Genomic DNA, 25,024 nt, shown 5'->3' on the forward strand with positions numbered 1-25,024 from the left:
AGCAAAAGTTTCAATTATTTGGAACTTCAGGCCTCACCTAGCAAAGTTCTGCTATACTTCATTTTAACCTGGCTGAAACAAGGACAAGGCAATATTTAACGAGGTCAACTTCATATACATAAAATCAATTTGCAGTTTTCACACCTGTACTACTCTGTAATGGACGGTATTTATGACATCAGAAAATTAAGTTCAAAGTATAGAGAGCAAATCTATACATCACAACAGAGACCTGAAGCAGTCTTACCAGGTATGAGCTTTCGGCAAATTGTTAGTGCTGGCATCAATCTGGTGTATTGTAAATAGTCGTGGGCCTGCAGCACCTGAAAATCCAGAAAAGATCTCTATTACTACTGTATCACATAATACAAAATTGCTTTGTTGCACTGCAACAAAAAAGTAAATAAAGCAAGAAAAAGAGAAACTCTGCAGAAAGAGTTGAAACCATGAACAACTAGCAAAAAAAACCCTCACAGTGCATATCAGACAATTTCTTCCCATTCACCCCCACAAAATAACCATGCAGTTATTTAAGTCACTGGAAGATAAACAATAACAAAGCATCAATAAGGCAGAATAAAATACCCGTTTTACACTGTGCACTATATAACAGTTCTGAATCTAACTTTTCCCACCCTTCCTAAAGAAGGAAACTTAACACAGCTCTATTGGTCCCCATGTTGTAACAGCTGTTGAGTAGTGGCCAAACTGGACAGAAGAGTCACAGATACCAACTTCTATATTTTTGTGAAATTATGACTGTGTAGCAATCCCCTTAATCTCTGCTAAATGAAAGACTGCAACACAGCAGCCTTTTAGACAAAGGCCAGAAGAGCTTACAAACACCCTACCCTTAATAAAACCAGAATTTTTGCTTGTGTAGACAGACATTTAAGAATATGATCTACAGTTTCGAACCTTTCTAATGGGGATTCTTTGCTGTCAACTAGGAGTGTAAGCAAATAAAAACGTACTACTGTGTTAACACAACTCCAGTCTAAAACCTGATAAGGTTTTATTTTTTTTTCCAAATATGTAGGAAAGCAGGCTTTGTTTTTCACAGATTTTTTTTTTTTTTTCCCCACTAGCATAGTCATATTAGAATATACAATGCAGGTAAAGTTAAACTGGCATTACCATACTCCAAACAATTTGCTTCACGATACTAACAGCATTCACATTAGTAGTAGATTATTCCTACATTCAGCTATTCTCAGGCCATTAACAGTTACACAGTTTGCCTGAAGAAGTCTCTCCCCAACATTATTTAAACACTTAAAGTAACTAGGGCCTTCAAAATGTCAATCTTCCTGAGCTTCTAATGCTCCCGAACATCTTAGAGCTTAAGAAGTGAGGAAAAAGAAAAACGAGGGCTTCCAGGTGAAGAATGGATGATGGAACTTATTTCTATAGCAATTCACTATTGTTTGTGGCAGCTATTATCACTGAATGTGTTCTCTCGGGATCTTCTACCTATTAAAATGGTTCATGGTCAACATTTCCCCTGGGATGCTTTCTCTCATCTTGTGAGAGAGTGAAATACAGTAACTAGTGCATTAACAGAACAAGGGATGCAGCAGAGATCCAAAGTTTTGACTGAAGTTCAGAAAACAGGTCAATAACCAAATAGATTGTTTCTGTTGCCTGGGATGCTTGTGATTATGTTATTCTTACAATAAAACCAGTACAGATTACTAAATGCATCTGCTGTCAGAACCACAAGAACACTCCATGTTGGTGTCTTCTGCCACAGAGCTGTACAGATGATGAAGGCTAACAGAAGAGAGAAATGAAAAAACAGGAGAAAACATAAGGAGAACCCTGCTAGATCTCCACTGATCAGAAAGTATTGCTAGAGAAGGAAGGAAGGGCATAATTGAAACAAAAGAACCATTTACAGCTGATTCAAAAGGTAACAAACGAACTGGCAAAAAGGGCATTTCTGAGATTATTACTCATCAGACCATTAAAAATCCCCCTGAAAAAAGTCACAGTACAGCCAACCAGCCTTATATTTAGCTAATGTTTCTGTGATGTGTCTCCAAATACAGGCATTTGCAGTTACTTCTGGCAAAACATTACCTTGCAATGCCTTGAAGCCCTGCAGAGGCACTCTGGATGAGCCAGTCACAAACTGGAGAAGTCGTGCTCTCCTTTCTTCATCAAAGAATTCCACAGCTTTCCAGAACCATTTCACAATGTTGCTGTCTGGTGTACAGTGTTTTAACCTAGTATTTGCCTTCCAGTCATTAACATCGATTTTTCCAAGTCCACAAATGATGAGCTGTAAATTTAAAATATAATTAATGATTTCATAAGTGGGATGGGAGCTAGGAACTATCCATCTTCCATGGGGAAACAAAGCTGGGAAGGGTCTAAAGAACAGGGCTTATGAGGAGCAGTTGAGAGAACCGGGGTTATTTAGCCTAGAGAAAAAGAGGCTCGGGGGAGACCTTGCAGTGCTCTACAACAACCTCAAAGGAGGCTGTAGCAGGGTGAAGGTTGGCCTCTTCTCCTAAGCAAGAAGTGATAGGACAAAAGGAAACGGCCTTAGGTTGCACCAGGGGAGGTTTAGGTTGGATATTAGGAAAAAATTCTTCACTGAAAGGTTTATGCAGCATTGGAACGTGCTTGCTGACCAAGGAAATGGTTGAGTCACCATCCCTGAGGTATTCAAAAGACATCAGTGTAGATGTGGTACTTAGGGACATGGTTCAGTAGTAGACTTGCAGTGCTAGGGTAATGGTTGTACTCAGAGGTCTTTTCTAACCTAAATGATTCTGTGACCATTAATAAAACAACAACAAAAGATTTGGAGCTAGACAAATGATGAATTACTGAGTCTGAAAAATTGACAGATTTTAAACCAAAGGAAAATTATAACTTCTCACTAATATTAGGCGATGTAGAAATGCAACATTTTTCTTTAGAAGGGCCTTACCTTTATGCACAGTTTTTCAAATATCTTAATTCAAATTAAAAAAACATTTCATAAGCTTATATGAAAACGTCTTGGCCTGCCAATCAAATACTAGAAGCATAGATTCTTGCCCTTATGTGAAAGTGCACACACAATTCCCATTTGAATTCAATGCTTCTTTGTGGAGCAAAACTAAGGGTGAAGTTTGGCTCATTCAACTCTGGACCCCCAGAAATAATTTTGTTGTTGTCATACCATACAGGTAATACAAATAGGATTTCTCTCCTGAAGATGAGCTTTTGGCACTTCTAAACAGAGAACCACAATGGATTGGCTTAAGCTCAAATGGGATATGATTATAAAGACGTCTGCTTGTGACTAACAACACCAGACCTTCACTGTTCTTCCTCTGTCTGCAAAACGATTCTGGATTAACGGGCTGGCTGGCTGGCTGTTGTTGAATGAGAACATTCAGGATTAAGGAACAGCACTCACTGACATTCTAGTACAGGGAACAAAAGAAAGCATTAATCATTTACCTTGTGGCCATTTTATATGGCAAGAAGCTCAGCTCTGCAGCTGACAGACTGTATATTAGATTTCAGTTTTAAAACAAGCTTGAGATCTATGGGATTTGAACTGATATTGTGAGGATGCTGATCTTGACATTTTATAGCACATTTGTTGATGACAGCACCTTTCCTTATGCTATATTGCGGAGCCAGTTTAGTCTGGCATAACCCAGCTCTGCAAAACTGCATAGCTGTCTGACACTGATCTCAGTGCAGTACACTGGAAGGGCTGGGAACAAGGTGGGAGGGAGTGACAGAGCATTTTCCTGGCAGCACTTATATTTAATATCATGAAACTACACTGTGAGAAATATGCACCACTGCCTCTGCTGGAGTAACACTCAGTGAAATAATCCAAGGTCACTGCAGATCACACACTCAATGGGTTCAGCAATTTGTTTTTTTTGTTTGTTTGTTTGTTTTGTTATAGGAGAAGGTCTCCTCTTCTACCACTTACACAGTTGCTATGAAATGTCACCTTGAGAAGCGCTCTCCTAATTCTCAGTGGAAGATGCATGCTGTCCATCTCAGAGACTGCGTGACTTGGTAACCTCTTATGCTAACTGTATTTTTTGCAATAGCACACCTGCAAAACCCCTAAAGCACTGGGGATACAACTTCACATGTTCCTTAGTCTCAGAAGAATGCCTCGGGCTTTTATTATTACACTTGACGACATAACATAACATTAGTGTACTGACCTCTAACTCTTTCTCATCAAATGTCTTCAGCAGATGTTGTGGGATTACTTCATTAAATCCCTTCTGTAGAGCCAGAAACTGAGCTTCAATTCCTCGTAAAAATCGCCAGTTTACATAAAGCCTGCAAGCAAGTGCAAATTGGATTTGTGAAAGATGTATTCAAATATAATAAACCTGCAATTTATTCAACCCAAAAAAATGGCCTCACTGACAGCAATATGTAACAACAAAATTATTACACTACCATTTAGGAATAAAAAAAACACACCATAACACTTAATTACTTCAAATAAATACCTGACATATTCCTTTTTGTTCTCTTCTGTCACTGGGATGCTTTTGCCATTGGGTTTCAGTTCATGTTGAATAATTTCCCCATATGCATTGTGTTCTACACAGAACGTATGGTCTAAGACTCCTGTGATATCATTCTCACTGGTGGAAAGAAATAAGTAAGTGACTCAACAAAAATCTATTCTGCAAATATATTACAGCCATAAGGCTTTTGACAGACATCATGATTTACTTTTTGAGTAACATTTAAAATTATTGCTTGGAAGCAAGAGATGAATATACATTTTTGTTACATTTTAAACCGATTATCAAACTTCCAATGTTATATTTCAATAACATGCTGTTTATAATAGGCAAAAATCAATTAACAAATACAAAGGAACAACAGAATACTTTACAGCTCAGTAATCTTTCATTCCCCCCAAATTTGAATACTTTGAGCATGTTAAGCCTTTAAAGAAGACAAATTGTTCATGTAAGAAAGATGTTTCTTAAATCTGCCAGAGTGGGAGATCAAAATATACTTAATCTCTTTTCAACAGGATTTAGGGACATATATCATGTGTTAAACAGAAAGAAATCTAACATTGTAAAACATAATGCACAGTACATACAGTATCCAAACTAAGCTGTTATGAAGATCAGGGTCAACCAATTCCATATCATCCAAAGTAATTGGCTTTCCTAGCAACTGCTTATAGAAAGGCAACGTGAAGCCCCCGTCAATATAGTGTCCGTGAAATACAGCCATCCCCATTATCCGTCCAACAAAATGGAAATATGATAAGTGTTCCTAGAATTGAAAAAGAGTATGTCATTCAACTAAACGAGACTGCTAGATTGTATCTGCTGAATATTAAACAAAATTTCAATAAAACTAAAAAAAAAAACCAAACCCAAAAACATAGCCAGAACTTTTTTCTTTTTTTGTTTGTTTTTATACACAGTACATTTAGTATATTGCTTCCAGTCCAGAAGTCTTACTACTAAGAATCAAAACAAACTTAAAAACAAACTTCCAAAGGAAATATGAATTGCATCTTAAAGAAAATTAAGAACACATTTGGGAGGTTTCCTTGATCAGTTCTAAAAAGAAATTATCATATTGCACAAATTCAGTCTCTAGCAATACTAATGCGAGAACTAGATTCTTAAGTCTAGAACGTTCTCTGCACGCATTTAATTTCTAGGTCACAAAACTCCTGTTGCCAGTCATACCGGGTTAACTGCAGAGTCTGGGTTGATTTGCAGTGTATAGATATCATCTCGGGAATATTGGAAGAGACCGTAATATGGATTCAACATTTCATGTGACAATAGGTAGAGCCACTCCCTGAAGAAAAATAATAATAATTTATAGTGTACTTTAGACAAATGCATTCATACACTAAGAATACTTTCAATCTTTTCAAAAGGAAGTTGGCTATGAACATGTTTAGAAGGCTGAAATCAGAATTATTTTTTTTTTTTTTTACTGATTCAGTAACTGCACTGCTCCTGACAGCCAACAGAATTCCTAGAACTGGTTTAATATATGAAGGATCTCTTCATATAATAAAAAAAGTTCCTTTTTATAAAAAAAGTCAAGAGCAACCTCACAGACAACTGACAGATTTTAGTTGCCTTCCAACTGCTAGTTCTTAAAATATTGCTTCAAACAGTAGTGGTAACTTGCAATAAAGCATATTTTTGATCAGAACTCCTCTGTAAAGTTGAGTGTTTAGTGGTGCAAATTCTCAGATACTGAAGGCTTTACGAACCAAAAACAAATAGTGTGATTTTGGTAGATATCAAAAGAGCATCTCACATATGTGATAAGTCTTTGATGCAATCTGTAATGCATTTTGATTTATTTACAAGGAATTAAAAAAAAATCAAATCAAATCAAAACAAAACAAAACCAGAGCTGTTATAAGTCCAGTCTTGGATTCAGAGCAGTGTAACTGGTGAGGCTGCAGGAAGAGACAGAGGATGCACTGTTTACCTGGCAACACCTCCATAATCAAGGCCTTCCTCCCCACGGAATTTTATCATTAATCGCTTCCACAGGTCTTTTGGCCTCATCTTCATGACCTGCCTGTAGGATTCCTGTTAATACACAACACGTTCTTTTATTAACTGCTATTTACAGACAAGAAGAAGCTACTCCTGTTTATTAGAAATTAAGGGAGTCTCAGATTCTAAGTCCAAGAGGGATACTATTTTTCTAGATACTAACCACTGTTTCTCCGATCGCAGATGGCTACACAGCGTTCTACAAATGTGATAATGCTTGTCAAATAAAACAGACATGAGAGAAGAACCACCTCTAAACTTCCCAGGTTGTACAGTGATCATAATATTTTCTGTCATTCTCACATAACTTTACCCCTTCCCCCCAAATCTGTGTCAGTAAATTTTTGTTTTCAAAAAAATTAAAATAAAAAATCATAATAATGAAAATGATAATTTTCACTGCTGTATGGCAGCGTTTTCCCCTTTCTTTTTTAGTTGATTATGAAGCGACTTGACAGTCTCCAAAGGGAAGGCCAACACAAATCTTTCTTGGCTGTAAAAACGGTGACAACACAGCGGGGTGGGATAAAAATGCAACAGGGATGGGTGGGATGGCTGATAAAATTTTCAAGACATACTGTTCTTCAGAAAAAGTCCATGTATTATAACTGCATTTCATCAATTCAGCAGAATTATTCTGCTAAGCAATCTCATGAAATAAGATGTAAATGACTCAATGCAGACATCTCTGGTCATTCAGAAGCCTACTGAATGCATAAAATGTCTGATTCTGCAAAAATATCAGCCAGAACTGAGATAGGTGCTAAGCAATTTTAACTACAAAGATTAATATTACTCAATAGTATTTTTTACTTACAAAAACATCAAAGATCTTTTCAGATTGTTTAGTTTTCAGATGGCAACGTCCCCTCTGTAAGAGACACTGCCTTAAAGTGGTGGAAGAAGTGAGGAAAGTGTCCATCTCCAACCACAAGGAAAGCTTTCCTCCTTTTTCTTCTTCTTCGCAGGGTAAATACATCTACTTTACATACACAACTGTTCTGATCACACACACAAAATGATTCCTGTCCTCATATACCACTGGTAAAATTTCAGCTTTAACTCCAGGCTTCAACATTTCATCTACCTGAGTGACTTCTTCAGACACTTGCAGATAACCCTCCTCCCCTTCTCTCAATGTTAATAAATGGGTTAAGTTCTCAAATTACCTCAAAAATCTCTTCTCTGGAGACCTCAATACGACAATGGCCAGCTTGAGGTTGCTGCTGTGACAGCTCTTGCCTCAGGATCTTGAGTTTCTGCACCAGGTCTCGCTTGTACCTTGGCACAGTGAGACACTCTGCCTCATCTGGAAGCTGACACAGGGACACTACCTGCTGCTGCTGCTGGTGCTGCTGATCTTTAAGTTGATTCTGGCGGCTAGAAACAAACACAGCTGTTTGCAGATATTCAAGTCATACGTCCCGTGTTTTCTTCAGATGTTTCTTAATGGTTAAGTTTTCGTAACTGAACTACTTACATTTTACTATGATTATTACTGTGATTACACTAAAAACATTCAGGTCCAGTAAAAAATAAATTCAGAGAGATTTTATCCTGACTAAAGACATATGTTTCTGTCTTTCTTGGCAACTATCAATTGTTTTTAGGGTTTGTTATTTCTATTAGTACTACTCTACAAAGTATGTAAAAGGTTACAGCACTATATAATAAGGTATTAGCCATACAATTTTACTACTAAGCTGCTGACACTGAATTTCTCAGATACCATTTCCATATTTCCCTTGCATGTTTTGCCTTCCTCCATTTTAAAATTCAGGGGTCTGCCAAACACTATGCCTCTAATCTACAGTCAATACCATAGTCTGTTTTAAATGGCTTGTCTGAAAAAGAGTAAGCTTACAAAAAGATGTTTGTACTGGCAGCTTGGCAAGGACCTTGTCCCTTGTACCTGGCCTAGTCTGGACCACAGGAATGTGGGGAGTTCACATGTAACTAATTGGCACAGATAAACAAGTATTTTTACTAGCAATTCTAAGAGATTTTGTAAATCTAACTTCTTACTAGAAAAAGAAAATTTATCTTGAGCAGAGATGCCCTCCCTTGTGTCATTTCTTGTAGACAGTGAGTGGATATTTTTGTATTTCGGTATGACATCTCCAAACAAGACAGGATAAAAGTTGTATTTTACATAAACCGTGGGAAAAAAAAAATAACAACAACACACCTCTCAGTGTGGGACACATGATAATGTCCTAAATTTATGGGATAAATAGAAAAGGTCATAATTTAGATTTTTTTTTTCATTGGAATATATGTTGTTTTTTGCAACATAAAGGACCAAAAATATTAGATAGGACCACACACAACTTTAATATATTTTACATTTTCAGTCTTTTGCCTGTTTTGAAGCAATGTCTATTAGAAAGCTCTCCTGGCCAACCAAAATTCATTTCCAGCAGGCTTTCACCACAGCAACATTCAGATTTGGCAATTAAAAAGGGGGTGGGGATGTTCCCAGTTTGCCATGTGGTTCTGATAGCTATTTTGTTATTTTCAAACATTTTATTTAAAGTAATTTTGCATGAACTACCCTCAAGGGAAACTAACAGCAGTTGACTCGAATGTTTTACCTGTAGTCCTACAAAACCTACTATTTAGAAACCTCTGCAATGGCACACATTTTGGATCACTTCAGCAATAATGCAAGGCTAACTATTAATAATCTCTCTTTACTTCTGGACTAGAGGTAGGGAATAACGCTCACAAATCTTATTCTGTTACTGAAGCCCTGCATACTAGAGCATAGAGATTAGTTTAACTGATTTTGCTAGATTCACAGATCTTTGTTGTTTGTTTTTAAATAAGGCTACATTAACTTTATTCTCAAGCTGATCACATTATAGGTGATCAACTACAATAAAATGCAGTTACTTAAAAATTAACTCCCAAGAAACTAAGCCATTACAGTAGCTTAGAGATACTTGATGTGGTTCCAGAGTACGGTTCAACATTTATCATGATACTTTCAGGTGAGATTCTTATTGAGAGCTAATCACAAGTAAAAGAGTATTTAATTGATACACAAATTAAAGCAGAAATCATAGAATCAGACACCATTAAGGCTGAGAAAAGACCTCCAAGACCTAGTCCAACCAGCAAATGTTATTGTGCCTTCTGCATTTTCTGATTCCATAAGGACAATCTTGTGAAAATAACCAGAGAAGGTCATAATTACATACTAAAGCGAGCATACATTCATACTGCCTTTATGTATACGCTTTGAGTATAAAAACACAGTATCCTAGACATAAAACTAGTTAGTCAAACGAAATGTAGTTCCCGAAATGAGCGTGAATTTAAGATCTGTGCATCAAATTAAACCAAACTAAAATAAAGCAGCACTAGAAGAAGAAAAATAAAATGCCATCTCCCATATTAGACTAAAAATAATCAGTGTAGTATTAGCTAAACAACCTGCCGCACTTAAAGTAATTAAATGTAATTTATTAAATTTGTTTTCACAGCTGAATGAATATGCTTGATTGCATACTGTGCTTTGAGGATATAGCTAACTACTTTTCAGGTACCATAACTATCAAAACCGAACATGAACTTTTGGCCAATATTTTAAAAACGGAATTGGTTAACAAGTTCGATTATTTTCATAACGTCTAATTTCATCACTGAAAGAACAAACTTCTTTACTCAGCCCAACAGAAGTCAGTAGTACCGAACACAAAACCTTTATTACAGTTTTGAGCCTAGAACTATCACACCCATTCCACCCAAACACTAAACTTATTTCTCAGATAATTTTTTAAATGACAAGCCTAAGGCGTATTGCCTGATTCTTTTTTTCTGTTGTTGTTATTGTTTTTTAAAGAACAAATGATGAGGTGGGTTTCATTTTTTCACATATCCCGTTTTATGCAATAAAAGAATAAACACCAGAAAAGATTTATCAGGCAGCAGATTTTGCTGATGACACTGTTGGTTGAATTTCTGAAATCCTTCCCTAATGAAAGACAGATGTACAAATGAAAAAGAACTACTACAGTGTGCTTAAGTTTAAAAAAATGCAAAATGGTTCTGGAACTTGAAAGCCAAAGTGGATTTTCTAGATGAAAAGCTACCTATGTATTGTCCTTCACAACACTTGTTGACCTAGCCACTATGTGCCTACTACCATTTAAAAATAAGCATACCTGTGAAGGACAGTTTATTTCAAATACAGACCAGTTAACTAAATGTTCTACAGTTAGGAATTATGTTGTTGTAGTTAAGAGGGTCTGAAGTTTTTTTCTTGATTTACATATCTAAATCTCATTAACTGTCTAGACGATGGGAACTTTTACTAATGTTCTGTAATATACAAAAATAAAATCAATGACTCTCTAAACAAATATTTTTCAATATCTAGACTTGCCTCCCTCTTGGGCTAGTAACTTTAAATGGGCATTGGGCAAAGGTTATCCAACTTTTATGCATAAAGTTACATGCAACTCCTGGATATTTATTCCTTGGTTCTGTCTTTTCAGTGCTTGCTGCCATTATTGTTTCCTTCAGCTTCTCTTCCCAAGGATTCACTTCCTTAAAAGGACTATTCCTCACACTTATTCCTTGCCCAGGGCCGCACATGACTTTCTATCTTACCAGTTCTTTATTGTTCCTTCCACTTAACACCTACTTAATAGGTTACAGGTGTTTCCCAAGAGTATTAAAAGGTGTTAATAGGAGAAACAATAGAAGCGAATTCCCACAGAGCTTGGACAAACTGATAGCCATGTCGAGGCAAAACAGAAATGTTTGCCCACTTTTTGGTTTCCATTTTCTTTAGAGTTCCTCAGTATGAAGTGAGTACTTGGGAATGAAAACAACAGCCAGAATCTTTTTCGAGTTTCCCTTCCTCTTTTTAAAATTGTGATACTAAAATGTGATATCTGCACTAATGCAGAGGAAATAGTGTTTTTGTTTTTCACTTGTAACAAATCCAATTTAAATTATTGGTGTCTTATTTTTGAGAGCATCTCAACTAGTCTTACTCTAAAACTGAATGTAGGGGCTGAATTATTTCTCTTTCTCTCAGCAAAATAGTTGGGCACTTCTGTACCCTTGCCTAACTCAATTGGGTATTGAATGCAATCTGATATTTTTAAAACAAGCACTCCATCACTGAAAGTAGTACAAAGCAAAAAGAAAAGGAAAGAAAGCGTCTGTCTCGCTGTTGGAATGAATTCCACAGGCCAGTCTTTTGCATGGGAAGGCACTTGCTTCCTCCCTCCCTCCCAGCCCCCACACCTGGCATCACAATAGCCACATTCCTGTCTAAATGCTGCTAGAGGTTTTTGTTGTTGTTGTTGTTTGTTTGTTTTTGGTTTGTTTTGTTTCACTTTTTTGCTTTGATTTGTTTTGTTGCTGCTGTGCTTCAAATACTACTGAATGGCGGAATACATCTTGATATAAAATCTAGTACCCCTTAAGAGTCGCTTTCTTTCCTCTATTACACTCAACATGTGCTGGAGACTTTAGACTTACTTTAATACTAAATGCAAGTTAGCAGAAAGCCGTGGATCCGTAAACTGCGTTGTCCTGTTGTTATGGTCAACAAAATAAACTCTGCCTGTTGCTGTATTTCGGATCTCCCATCCAGGAGGCAGGGGACCAAGCTCTTCACAATTGATGTTGCTAAGATCCCTGTGAAAACAAATATAAAATGAAAAATACCTCAGCATTTGGCCTCCGAGCCAAACAAGCGTAAATGTAACAGAACAATTCCATGAAGTCTGAGAAAATGTATTGTTTCAGAAACTTGATCTGTTCAGCTGGAATCTTTGCTCCCAAGGTGCAAGCCCACCAAAGAAAAAACACACACCCCAGAACACATGCCGCAGGGAAAAAAATTCTTATCAAATAACCTTCATTTTTACAAACTAACTTCAGATGTTAAATTAATAGAGGCTTAAAACAAAAATAAAGGCCACTGCCATATTTGCCAGAATGGAATTGCAGTTCTACACCAATTCTGACAGAAAACATTTTTAAAACAACATTAGTCATGTAAGGAACTCTGAATCACACTTCTAAAACTCCTACAAAACAAAAGTATATTTCTGAAGAGTTATACTTTCCATGAAGAACTATACATGGAATATGCATGAAGGCCACAGCTGATTTTTGCTCCCAAACCCCAAACGCCAGTGGGAAGCAAACAGGTCTCTAACAAAAAAACAAAAACAACAAAACAAAACAAAACAAAAACACACAATGACTCAGCTCTGCACTGAGCAGTGCAGAGAAACCTTAATTGGTCTCAAGCAAGTTCTGCTGAAATTAGGATTACACAGATTTGTTTCAGAGGCTCACTGAAGAAAAGTAATAGTTTTTTAAACGTCAATAAATGTATGCAATTCGCACCTTGGATACCTCAACCTGTCAAGAGCGTTATTTTTGAAGGTGCAAGTCTTCATATCATGCAGTACCATCAGAGTTGATGGGAGTAAAGAGATAAGCAACAGAGAGCCTGAAAAGATGCACTCTACAGGGACTCAAAAAGCTTAACAGCTACTAAAGGAAATACAGGCTCTGGGAATGAGCTTCGGCAGATATTACCCATACACACAGTGCTGCTGAACCGTAGGGTTTATTTTTACTAGCTAAATGTGGCATATTAGCATAAAATACAGTGTTTCTTAGAAATGACATAAGCTCTATCCCCTGTCATCGTGGCTGGTACATGCAAGCAGCCAAATTTTGTTCTCAGAGACACTCACACAGTTTATTGCCACACCTAAAAGCAGTCCTAGCTTGGATTTTGTACAAAATCATTACAAAACAAACTTGAGGAAACTTAACTTTCTTCATTCTTAATATGACTTCTTTTTAGAGAAGTCTAGTTTCTAGTTTTACATAATACGTAAATCATGTAAACAAATACTTCCTAATACACAACTGCCAACTCTATTGCACTCTCACGTTTCAGATAATGCATCATAAAGGATAATTTTGTAGCACAAAAGGACTACTAAAAGCAATTAGAAGAATCATTTGAAAATGCAATGAAGTTATGGCTACGAGGCACTTTATCCTTCCCAGGAGAGTCAAAATCCATTTCCATGGGAATGAACACCAGCAGCAACTAACAGTTTTTTACAATTCTCATAAATGCCAATACTGGCTGCCAATTCCAAAGTGCACACATTAAGAAAAAAAATCCTGTTGAAAATTATTGTCTTCTAAAATCTCAGGGTAGTATTGTAAAGAAAATCAAAAACCAACAATTAATTCCATGTTTTCTTGCTTTCCTTTCATATACATCAGAAATAATCATGTGCATAATCATATGCAATGTTTACACACATACACATTGTATAAAGATGCTAAACTAAAAGGACACTTCAGATTTATTTTCTCCTAAGTGTTGAGATAACTGCAATAGAAATAGCAGCTTGAGTATTTAATCATAGGTTAACCTCTTTCAGCTTCTCTATTTGCCTCTCCCCAGAATTCCCATTTATATAGTACTAATAAGATGCTTGAAAGCATACACAATTTCTCTATGAATATACATGCTAAAAGTTTATATAGTCTTTTCTGCTCTGTATAGGGAAAAAAACTGTAAAAAAGCCAGTGCAATTTTAGATATTTGCTACCATACCCAAGTGGTACAAAAAAAAAATGTTGTTGTTCTGTCTTGTTTCAGTTGGTTGGGTTGTTTTTTATTAAAAAAAAATAAAAAAAAATCCCAGCACTTTGAACACTGCTCACCGTTTCAGCTTCCAGGCTTTTTATGACCCAGTGTCTCCAATTAATTTCTTCAAAATATACTACATTTCCCATTCCTTGAGCTAATTATATTTGGTAGTCTGAACATTGGACAATAATTCTCACAGCCAAGTAAAATTAAGTGAATTTTTAATGATGAGTGTCGTTCAGTACAAATGCTGCATCATAAATATACATGACACCCACTAGATTTTCCAAAGTTTTCTTCCTTGTCTGCTCCCTATCTAAAATGATCACATTTTACTATCACATTTGTCACACAATTTGTTCCTCATAAACTTATATAGCCAGTTTCTCAGGTCTTGTTAATTTCAGAGTCTGACTTTAAAAAAAAAAAATCTCTACATCACTGTAGTTTGTTCTTGATTCTCCATTGCATTAAATTAATAATCTGAAGAAGTGAGGAAAATAGACCAATTTATTTTGACAAATGACTTGTTAAAATGAGTTTTTTAGGGGCCAACGGTAAATATTTATATATTAAATACTATAGAGACAACTATTAGAAGAGCACTGGTTAAACTATTTTAATTTGACACCTTAAGGATACTTTCATCATTTTCTTACCTAGGTACTCTTGGATCATGCCACGTGCTAACACCAGTCTGAGTATGCAGAAAATAGACCTGACCTTGCTGAGTCGTCCTTTGCTCTGTGAAATCAAGACAAATTAATAAGAACAAAACATGTAGCACAAAAACTCACAAAGACTGATTCTCCCAAACTAAGTAATCAAAAGCATTTAATATATGATGAGATATAACCCATTTTCCCTACTCCCCAAGAGAAGTACAATACATTATTTTTAATTTACATACCATAGCCTTCAGGTAAATCAGGAGGAGTGTGCAAGTGTGTCCTGCTCATGTAATTCCTGTGCCTCTGTGACCTGACTCTCCTCTCTGCCAGCCGGGGATCTGATGATTGCCCACATGTTGCACCGTTTGTTCCCGTAATTGGAGTGTTCTCATCCACAAAGCAGCTCAGCGGTCTGCCTGGACTGGAGTATTCAGATGCTGGCCTGTTGGGAAAAATGTGAAAATTATGTGCTTCCTCTACCAGAAGCTTCTGTCACAGTTATCCGTGGAGCAGGATGCCCTGACAATGGGCAGCAAGCTGCTGTTCTGTTCAGCCCAAAGCGATCACTAGACCTCCTCATCTGTGCTATGGTCTGACCTGACACGTTAGTACATGATGCTGCAAGATCAAGATCATATCAAATGCTCATGTGAGCAGTTCCCACCCTAAAAAAAACAATAGTAAAAAACAGAGAGTGAAACTTATTTTATGAGCAGCATATAGCTCAAGATTTCTCACTTGCCTTCATATGGCTGAAGAAGCCATAAGGTCTAATCAGTCCTTTTAACTTTTAAGGAAGGTTATTAGGCGAGGATGGTGAAAACGAGCTAAGTGAGATAGAAACAGTTGTTCTCAAGAGCTTGACAGCAAGAGGAAACACTGAATGTTATGGTTTCATATCTCAGTGCTGCTTTTAAAAGGATGTAAAATGGATTAGAGGGATTGATAAGAATGCAGGAAACCCCCTAACCAAGTTATGTATTTTGTATTTATTTTTCTATTGTGAACATATCTAGTGCTTAGAATAGTTGTTTTAACGTACCAGAAAAGAATAGACAGACATTAAAAAGCTGTTCAGTAAGTTCAGTCACTTTAAAACTGCTAATATATATCAGAGCTGGCAGCATTAACAGTTTACATTATTTTAAGTCAAATATGGTTACATACAGAGACTGGAATAATATTTATCGAGGGTGCAAGAGTTACTAGGCACAGACAGTCTGCAGAAGAGTGAAAAACACGCACTGACACTGTCCACAGTTCAGGTAACAGCAAAACTGGTTTGAAGAAACACTTTGCAATGCCTATTTTTGGTTATCAGAGCAGGTGATTGTAATGATTTTAAAACATGTTCTGTAACAACCAGTTTTTAAAGTTCTGCTTTACACCGTCATAACATGCACATAGCTGAGACATAGCTCACAATCTTTATTCGCCTCTTACAACGTCTCCACACTATAACGGCTGTATTTATATGGTTCTACCATAGCAGCTGTACAGGAGAACAAAGATGCTAGTATTTAGGGAGAAGAAAATCTAGTCAGAAAGATTATTCTGAAATAAATACTGGACAGGACGAAGAAGTAAGATGTTAGAAAATAAAAGCACATGGCGTTTGTACAGGGACTCTGAGGAATGCCGAATACTTCCTGGTAGAGACACTTAGACTCCCTTGCGGTCAGTGCTCCTGGTCAGCAAACAGACTTCACCACATACACAGTCTCCTGAACAATTTCTTACCGTGTTGGTCGTTCCCACTGAGTTGTTCGTGTAATATGATTTAAATACTGGATCCTTCCAGAAGCAGTTCTCCGTTCCTCCCACCTAGAATTCAGACATCGAGAGATAAGGCAATGAGTGGTATTTCCAGGAAGCCAGGGCACTAAATGTTTCCAACATAAATGCCAACTCAGGAAGACGTATGCTATTATGAATCATATTAGCTGAACAAGGTAACAGGAAACAACTGAAAGTTCAATTCTCAATTAATTTTACATGCTTCTCTCCCTTGGAACTAGGCACATCATTAAAAATATCATACCATGTTCAATAAATATTTGAATTCTAATTAAATCCAATTAACTATAAAAAGAAACTTTTTGGAAACATCATGTTTAGTTTTTCTAAATTTAACTTTGTTTGTCCTTATAAGTCCTCTTGTAGTGTTTTCACCACTACTTGCTTCACTGAAAAAAATCACTTTCAAATAACAAGATTTTTTTATTCCTATTTTTGCACTTCAAAATACATGAGACAATACAACTGTGAAGTTACACAGTTATATAAGCAATATTTACACAATTAACATTTTAAAGTGAAAATGCAAAAGCATTTTCAAATATGCTTTTGACTTCCTCAAAACTACAAACTAAAAAACTGCTGTTTAGGACTTGGATGATAATTTGCATTTTAAAGCTCACCACCTGAATTATCAGTTTGTCTTGTCTTTACCTGCAAAGAATCACATTCAAAGGTTCTATGTTTGCTCTGAAAAAGTTGATGACAGCACCACAACCTAAAATAAAGAGTTTTTCTGTATTTGCAAAACTTTTTGCTAGGTGTTAATGATGGCATTAACTCTCACAGGGATAAATCAAAATCCCAAACCCAGCATTTGGCAGGTAAATACAGCAAGAACTCAGTCTCCATTAGCTCTTCCAATCATGTTTTATTCACAATTTACATGGAAGAAAAAAAGTGATCCATTTTTACACGGCTCTGTAGAAGACAGCCAAGCCTGTGTGCTCACTACATTGCTACAAAACTACTATACGGATGAAGCCGATCAGCCGACAGTGACTTAAGGTTATAGTAGCTTATCAATTCTATAATGTGGAAAAAAGGTGTATTTTAAAACTGTATTTATGTTTATATGCCACCTCTCATTTAAAAAAAAAAAAAAAAAAAAAAAAAAGAGTGACATGGGTCAAACTCTTAAATACTCTGCATAGCCTGGCTGGCTTATCACCTGTTCCTAAATTTAAAAATGTAGTACTCAAGTGTAAGAATAAAAATAAATTAACCTATTTTTACTTTGACTTCTCATTACTGCAGAAGTCTGTTGTGTGAGCTGTATTTGTATTGACAGTGGAGTCAACTTACCCATCTGGCAAATCGTTATCAAATAAACGACTGCAATCCACAACTTGTCCTCCTGTGCCTATTCGGTCTCTGGACTGAAGACTTACTATTAAGATAATAAAGGAATTATTAAAGATATGACACCTGCATGTGAATTACAGTTACAGTTGAAAGAGAAACAGCAAAGTTTGGAGGGCTAAACTGAACCATGTTCTGGTTATTTTTTCCTTCCCACCAATCAAAATTATCCAGCAACAACACATTTTCACACACGTAGTTCTCTACATACTACTTTAGAAAGCTACCTCAAAGAAGATGAATGCAAGTGAAGGCAGGAAAAGAAGCTAACTCAAACTATCATTAGCTTTTCCCTGTACGAAGCAGACTGTAACATAACAAGCTGCCCTGGTAGCACCTCATGCAGAATGGCTCCAGCGGCAAGTGGGACAGTGCTAGCACCAGCACTGCTAACGTGAAGGGAGAACTGCTCATTGGAGGCTCTAAAACAAAAAATTCTTTATAGTTTTGTCTCCTTACTATGTATTTTGTGTGCACATTAAATTCTACACACACAAACACACAAAATCAGGCAGAAGTTAACCACTTTTTGTTTGCTTTTGGCTTTTAAAGAGCTTTTCATTTGCTTTTAACAACAAAGATTTAAGAACTAAGTATGTGCTGTGGCACACATTTCTTGAAGTGGCACTACTCTACCTCTGGACAACAAAGCCGTGTTTACATGTAAAGTGAAAAACTCAAAGACCTTAATTTAGACACAAGCAAACATTCATCCAGATCACAAAGTTGCAAACAGATGTAATAGTACTGGTAACTTTTGCCAGAGACACCAAACTTTCAACAACATGTTTTGAAACACCTGACTGCCTTATTCCTTATTGGTATTTACTCCTTGTCTTCCATGAACACTAACATTACCCTGCACCTTCATAGAATGAAAGACACTTTAAATTTAATTTCAAACAAAATGAAATCTTAGACGATGTATTTATTCTGCAACAAACCCACACAAGTTCACACTGCTGCATATAGGTAAGGTTTGGCAAGCAATACACACAGAAAAATGAAACTAAACAAAGGCAATTACCTCCTCTTTGCCTATGTGAGGACCAAAATTTGTGTACGGCTTCATTTTGTAATGAGTAAGGATTCATTTTTTCTGCGCCGCCACATCAGAAATAAAATGGTGGCACAGAAGACAGCTGCAAGATTAAGACACAGTTCAGGTGCCCTTTGCATCTACTACTCACAAGAGTCCCCTTTTCTTTCCCCCCTTTGAAGATAACCTTAGGACTTTAAGATAGAGATCCCCGTGCTCCCTGACCCAGATTATGAAGTCATGACCACTGTGCACTTGATTTGAAACATTATTATCCTCTGAAGGTATCACATTTGAATCTTGTTTTTCAATCTCCCATAGCTTCTTCATTTAAGTGGGTTTATCATTAAAAGTACTGAGAGTAAGTACATTTATCTCTTATTCTATTTTGTTACTTATTTTTAAACAGCATTTTCTCACCATGTAACTGCAGTAGAATTACCTAGTTCTACTCAGGCTCATTGACTCATTCAACAAAATTGCATTAGTGAAGAAATATTAAAATGTAAGGAGATTAACAATGACAATTTCAACAGAAGGGACAGGAGACTCTGCAGTCCTATCACACATGCATCAAATTCAAACACAGCCATGACTGAGGAAACCTTTCAGACAGTAACAGCATAAAGTAGAACATACAGATGTGTTCTAACTGTCTCTGCTGTAACCTGACAAGCTGTGTTTTTCCTAGGTTTAATGCATGACCCAGCAGCTCCTGCTAACTAGGGACGCAGCCTAAGAAGCATGCCAAATGAACAAATGCTGCTTTGGCTATACCACTTCTCATGACCACATCAGGTTAGGCCAGCTGGTCAGGCTGGTTTCTGGCCACATCACTGACAGTGAGTTATCTCTGACACATCTGAAGTGTATTGGCCATGCCCACACTGCATAGTATTTGACCCAGGTTTCCCATATGGCATCCCAAAAGCCTTGAGAACTGTTTGTTTGTTAGCTTGTTTTGTTCTCTCTTGTTTGAAGTGCCCAAATTAAGACTTATCATTCTCAGCTTGTGACAACAAGGATGCACGTTGCATACTCTGGAGGGCAGCATGAGAGCACATCACGGTGTGAGGGTACAATCCCTGCTAGTATCATGTCTGAAGGACTGCTGTGGGCAGAGGGCATCTCTGCTGTTTGGAACAGGCCCTGGACAAGCTCCCTCCTCAGCTGTGCTCAGTCTGTTTTTAAAAAGCACTCCACAAAATAAAACAAGCAAACAACAACAACAAAAACCTAACAATAACCCAACAGAAGCAAAAAAAAAAAAACAAAACACACACGCGCAAAAAAAAAAAAAGGATATACACAGCATGGGTGATCCAAGGACCAGCATACTGGAGCACGCCAAAAGCCAAACTGACAACACAACACACCCTAGAAGGATGACTGTTTTATTCTTTATTCCTCTGTGCAAGCTCAAATGGAAAATTTAATGTTCAAGAATGGTCTGGAAGCGTCAGCAGTGCACTTACAGTTCCACATTTCTATCATCATTTGATCCTATTCTGCCACCTTACTCTTATGTGAACACTGTGCAAACACTTGCAGATCGGATGCTAGACAGATGATGAAAGCAACATGAAGAGAGAAAGTCTTAGATATTAACCAACAGGACTTTGAGGAAAACAAAGATATACAAAATGAAGCCCCTATTTGCCAATTGTTTTTTCAATAGCTTTCTCTGTTTGACTAAATAAGGATGATGCCTGGATACTATTTGAAATAAGAATTGACCTAAATACTGAACATACAAACTCACTTTTTTAACTCCCGTCTCCAAAGACTCTAACACCTTGCCTTAAATATAGACTTCTTATCCCGATCCACATCTTTTTGACATCTTACATTACCTGTTTGAAACACTGTCCTCTGAAACAACCAACAATGCACCAAAAGGAGGTTTATGAAGTTATTTGTGGGATGCTTATTTTTCAATTTGCCAGCTTGAAGAAGTTTTTTGTTTGTTTGTTTTTTAAAACATAATTATTTAACGTTTATGAAGTAGCACAACAACAAAGCACAGTTACCAAGACCGGTGACAGGCCTCTTAATAACCCTAAATGAACTGACCATTTTAAAAATACTCTCCTGTTACAGCAAGATGTTCTATCCTTGCACAAAACCTACAGGAACCACAGCTTTACTGGAACTCTCAATGGCCACGACATTTGTACTCAGTATTTCCACAGGGGGTTCAGGCTTGAACTGCCACCATTGTTTAGAGTGAAATTCAACACTTTCTAAATACATTTTGTATTATATGTGTATGGTCTTAACTATCCCAACAGTTATAATTTTATACATACACACACTTTTGTCTTGAGGTCAATGGTTTTGGCACTAGACACTGAATTTAAAAAAATTGATTTCTAGGTAGTGTATTTCCACAGCTACTTTTAAGCTCTAAGTGAACTAAAAGATTAAAAGCCTACTTTTACCTACTTACCTACTATCTGTCCTCTAACAGTATCATTATCATTTGGCCCAAGTTTGCACAGATCCAATCTCTGATCTATAGAACAAAGAAAAAAGTATAAATCATACAACATTTTGCTGCTTTTGAAATACAGGCTGAAGTACCATCAGAACAAAATTCATCCTAGCATAAAATACTTAAGACTTCAAGATATGGGGGGAGCAAAGGGGAGGAAGCAGGGAAAGAAAATTAAAGATCATAAGACATCATCTTCTGTAATTCCGAAACAGAAAAAAAGATTAAAGTACGTTTTCTTCCTACTATATGAAGCTCCATCAGTTGACAGAAGTTTACATTATGCTAGTTTAGATGGCTCAAACGACTCTCCAAAAGCAACTTGAACTCTCACCCCTTGTGATATGCCACTGCCATCCCTATATGTCATCTCATACCGGTACAGCGCAGACCTAGCCTACAGAATTTGTTCCACACTATGTACATGGAACTTCATAAAACCAAGCAACATGTAATGCACTGAAATGTTTATCTAGTAACAAATATTTAAAAATGAGAATTTCATTTATGATTGTCACCAGGGAGCCTGTTACTTGAAATAGAATCAGAATGCTTCTCTGCCAGCAGGTTACTTTTTTTTAAAGTGATCTTTATTGGCAACCACCAATTTCCCATCACAAATGGTGTGCCAAATTTTGTTCAGAAGTAGGTGTGCATTGTGACTGATCACTGTAAATGGCAACAATTAGGATAACAAGAAAACTTCATCGTACATGTTAATTTTTTCAGGAGTAAATAGAAAGAGCTGTGTTATAAAGCACTTAACCTTTTATGACAAAACTTACTAAGTTACTTTTGAAGACCCAGACATTTTAAAATGTAACTTTTACTTCAAGAGATGCTTACCTTTTCATCTACCTCTTAATGCACCTATTTTTGAAGGTAACCTGAATCTGTCTTCCTTTAAAATTCCAACACATTTAAGTTCAGTCTTGACAATCTGCAAGCAGACTGCTGCACTGAAGTTACCACTCTCTACAGGAACGGGGCCAAGAGAATTGAAAAGCCAAAGGCAAGTTATGTTCTCTGACCTGCCCATCCTACCTACCCTCTGCCACAAAGCACTGCTATAAACTACCAAACCAACTGGAATATACAAGCTTCATAAAACAACAACAACAACAACTCAATTATGTGTCAATCTTCAACAATTCTGTGCATAAAAGAGGTCTGAAAGAGATGAAACAGTAGTGTTGAGCTTACTTACAACCAGTGTCTTTAAGGCGGTTGATTGCGTTTGAAAGAAGTCTCACACAACCCAGAAAACCAGCTCCCTGCTTTTTATGAATTTTCTTGTGATTCCACACGCTGATTGTTATTGAATCTGACTTCCCAATATATCTGAAAAACGTGAAGAATAGTACTGTGAGTGGCACTCATTGAATACTTTGAAGATGCTCCAGAAATCACCTTAAGGAAAAAAAAAAAAAAAAAAAAAAAGATCATCAACCATTACATTAAAAATTGAACATACTGCAAGAGAGCACAACTCATCTGCACAGATAATGTACACATTTAGTGAAAGTACATCTTATGAAGGAATTTACTTGAATACAAAGTAATCTAAAATCCCACTTATGGAAGAAGGCTACCAATATCTGTTTAAAACAGTAGCATTAACAGACTCTGGACTGTCCCAGGCGAACACATCTCTTCAAGGCTGTAAGCATGCTTTGATTCATGCCTATGTTCAGCCTAACTGAAAATAATGGCGATGCTTGTGGAAGATGTAGTTATTAGCAGCGCTAGCAGGCAGAGCACTTCAAATGCCAGGGCAGAAAATAATAGTTTAGCATCCTTTTGCAGCACTCCATCTGTTGCTTCTTTTCAGGCTACTCTTCCAAGCACTGGGAATGCAACTCACCCTAGTTTCCATGCTCTTTTAAGCGCTCAAGGGAACCAGAAGGTAAAGCTATTTACACACCTGCAGTTAATGAACCTTTGGGAAGCTAGTTTAGTACTAAGAAAGCTCAAGAAAGGCCCAGTTTGAAAAATACATTACATTACAAGTGTGACTCATTTCAAAAAGTTCATGCCATACCTGTTGGGAAGTGCCATGTTCCCTTCCTACCCCCTGCTGAAATGGGAATCATGTCCTGTCAGCATTACCATGTGAATACACTGCAAAGCCTAGATCTGCATCTCACCAACTTCAGGGAACATGGACACTATAGGCTATTATATTTTTACTTTATTGCTTCAAGTTTTGCTCGTCAGAAGCAATTACTTTGTGAGCTAGTTTTGATTTTCAGAGGACAATTTCAAAGCATCTAAGATACGTCAGCCAATGCCAACATTGAATAATATAGTTATTTCAAGTTGAGGAAAATTAATTTGTAATTAAGGCTTGGGGCCTGAGAACCGTTTGTAGTCCTCCATTCCCAGATCACAGATTCTGGCCTTCTGTAATTTAGTTCCAAGAGTTTTTTTGTTTCATTTTGAAGAAAAACTAATCAAACAGTTCAATTAATTTCTATATACTTTTCCCTCGCTGACGAAGGCTTTACTGGCTTTAAAACACCTTAATATTTTCATAAAGGTACAAATGATACTGTCAAGGTTGGCAAACCAAGCAATTGAACTAGCACTCATAGTTTAAAATTGCATTTCCGATCACATAAGCTCTCAATTAACACTTCTCCCTTTTTTCCTTTATTGTATAAAACCCAAAGCAGAACTTTGACAACTTTTTTTTTTAATCACCTACAGACAGGGACCGATCCAAGAAGTAGGAGACAGAAAAGACTAACTATAGGCACATACATGAGTTTAGTTTAAAATAACCAGTGCACAATTTATAAAAGAAAATAATAGCTTAAACAAAATCCAAGGTTTTTGGAATAGTAAGCTGATTACATAAGATATGTAAGATTTCTGGCCTTACAACCTTGACAATGCCAATTTTGCATAGAGAAACAAGAGATGAAGATGGGTATTCACGTGCACAGTTGCAGTCTACAATGTTTCATGTACTTAAAAGAAATTCTTATGGAGAACAAGTTAGGTGCACTTAAAAATAAAGACTTATCATGACCTGTCTTGAATTTTCCAGTTTTCCTTGTTGCTTTAAAAAAGTCAAAGGTATATGGTTAAACACAATTTCATAACAGAACAGTTTGAATAATATGTAGAACAGCTGAATATACAACACAGTTTCCAAGAATTACTGTAACATTTCAGGGTGAGGTGCTCATGGTTGAGCTACAGACAGCAAGCCATCCGTACCAAACAGGTGAAGACTTCTACAGAACTACTAGAGCCTACTCTGTTTTTTGCACCTGAAAAACTGGCTAATTCACATTTTTAAAGGAAATAAGCAAGATGCTGAGTTTTCAAAATGAAAATGTCCTTTTTTGTTTTTTTCTTAAACCAAAGGAAGAAAATAAATAGTTCAGTAACTGCTAGTTGGCTTTACAGTGAAATGCTTCATCTATATTTCTGCATAATTTCAGGCATGAAAATATA

General features: G+C 36.7%; 1 protein-coding gene across 4 annotated transcripts in view; it reads right to left on the minus strand.

Moving 5' to 3' along the window:
- SMURF2 (SMAD specific E3 ubiquitin protein ligase 2) overlaps positions 1-25,024 on the minus strand; it is a 65,418-nt gene that overhangs the window by 3,869 nt on the left and 36,525 nt on the right. For all 4 annotated transcript variants that reach the window (XM_027471662.3, XM_038165307.2, XM_038165308.2 and 1 more), the window contains exons 4-18: positions 22,767-22,900; positions 21,515-21,580; positions 17,970-18,054; positions 16,608-16,691; positions 15,107-15,309; positions 14,856-14,940; positions 12,042-12,200; positions 7,712-7,922; positions 6,472-6,575; positions 5,706-5,820; positions 5,102-5,280; positions 4,491-4,628; positions 4,194-4,314; positions 2,083-2,284; positions 248-323 (exon numbers count right to left, since the gene is read on the minus strand). In XM_027471662.3, coding sequence (XP_027327463.1) covers positions 248-323; positions 2,083-2,284; positions 4,194-4,314; positions 4,491-4,628; positions 5,102-5,280; positions 5,706-5,820; positions 6,472-6,575; positions 7,712-7,922; positions 12,042-12,200; positions 14,856-14,940; positions 15,107-15,309; positions 16,608-16,691; positions 17,970-18,054; positions 21,515-21,580; positions 22,767-22,900 — 1,962 coding nt within the window. The remainder of the gene's footprint in view (positions 1-247; positions 324-2,082; positions 2,285-4,193; positions 4,315-4,490; positions 4,629-5,101; positions 5,281-5,705; positions 5,821-6,471; positions 6,576-7,711; positions 7,923-12,041; positions 12,201-14,855; positions 14,941-15,106; positions 15,310-16,607; positions 16,692-17,969; positions 18,055-21,514; positions 21,581-22,766; positions 22,901-25,024) is intronic.

Source organism: Anas platyrhynchos, chromosome 19 (assembly GCF_047663525.1).
Source record: "Anas platyrhynchos isolate ZD024472 breed Pekin duck chromosome 19, IASCAAS_PekinDuck_T2T, whole genome shotgun sequence".
Classification (NCBI taxonomy): domain Eukaryota; kingdom Metazoa; phylum Chordata; class Aves; order Anseriformes; family Anatidae; genus Anas; species Anas platyrhynchos.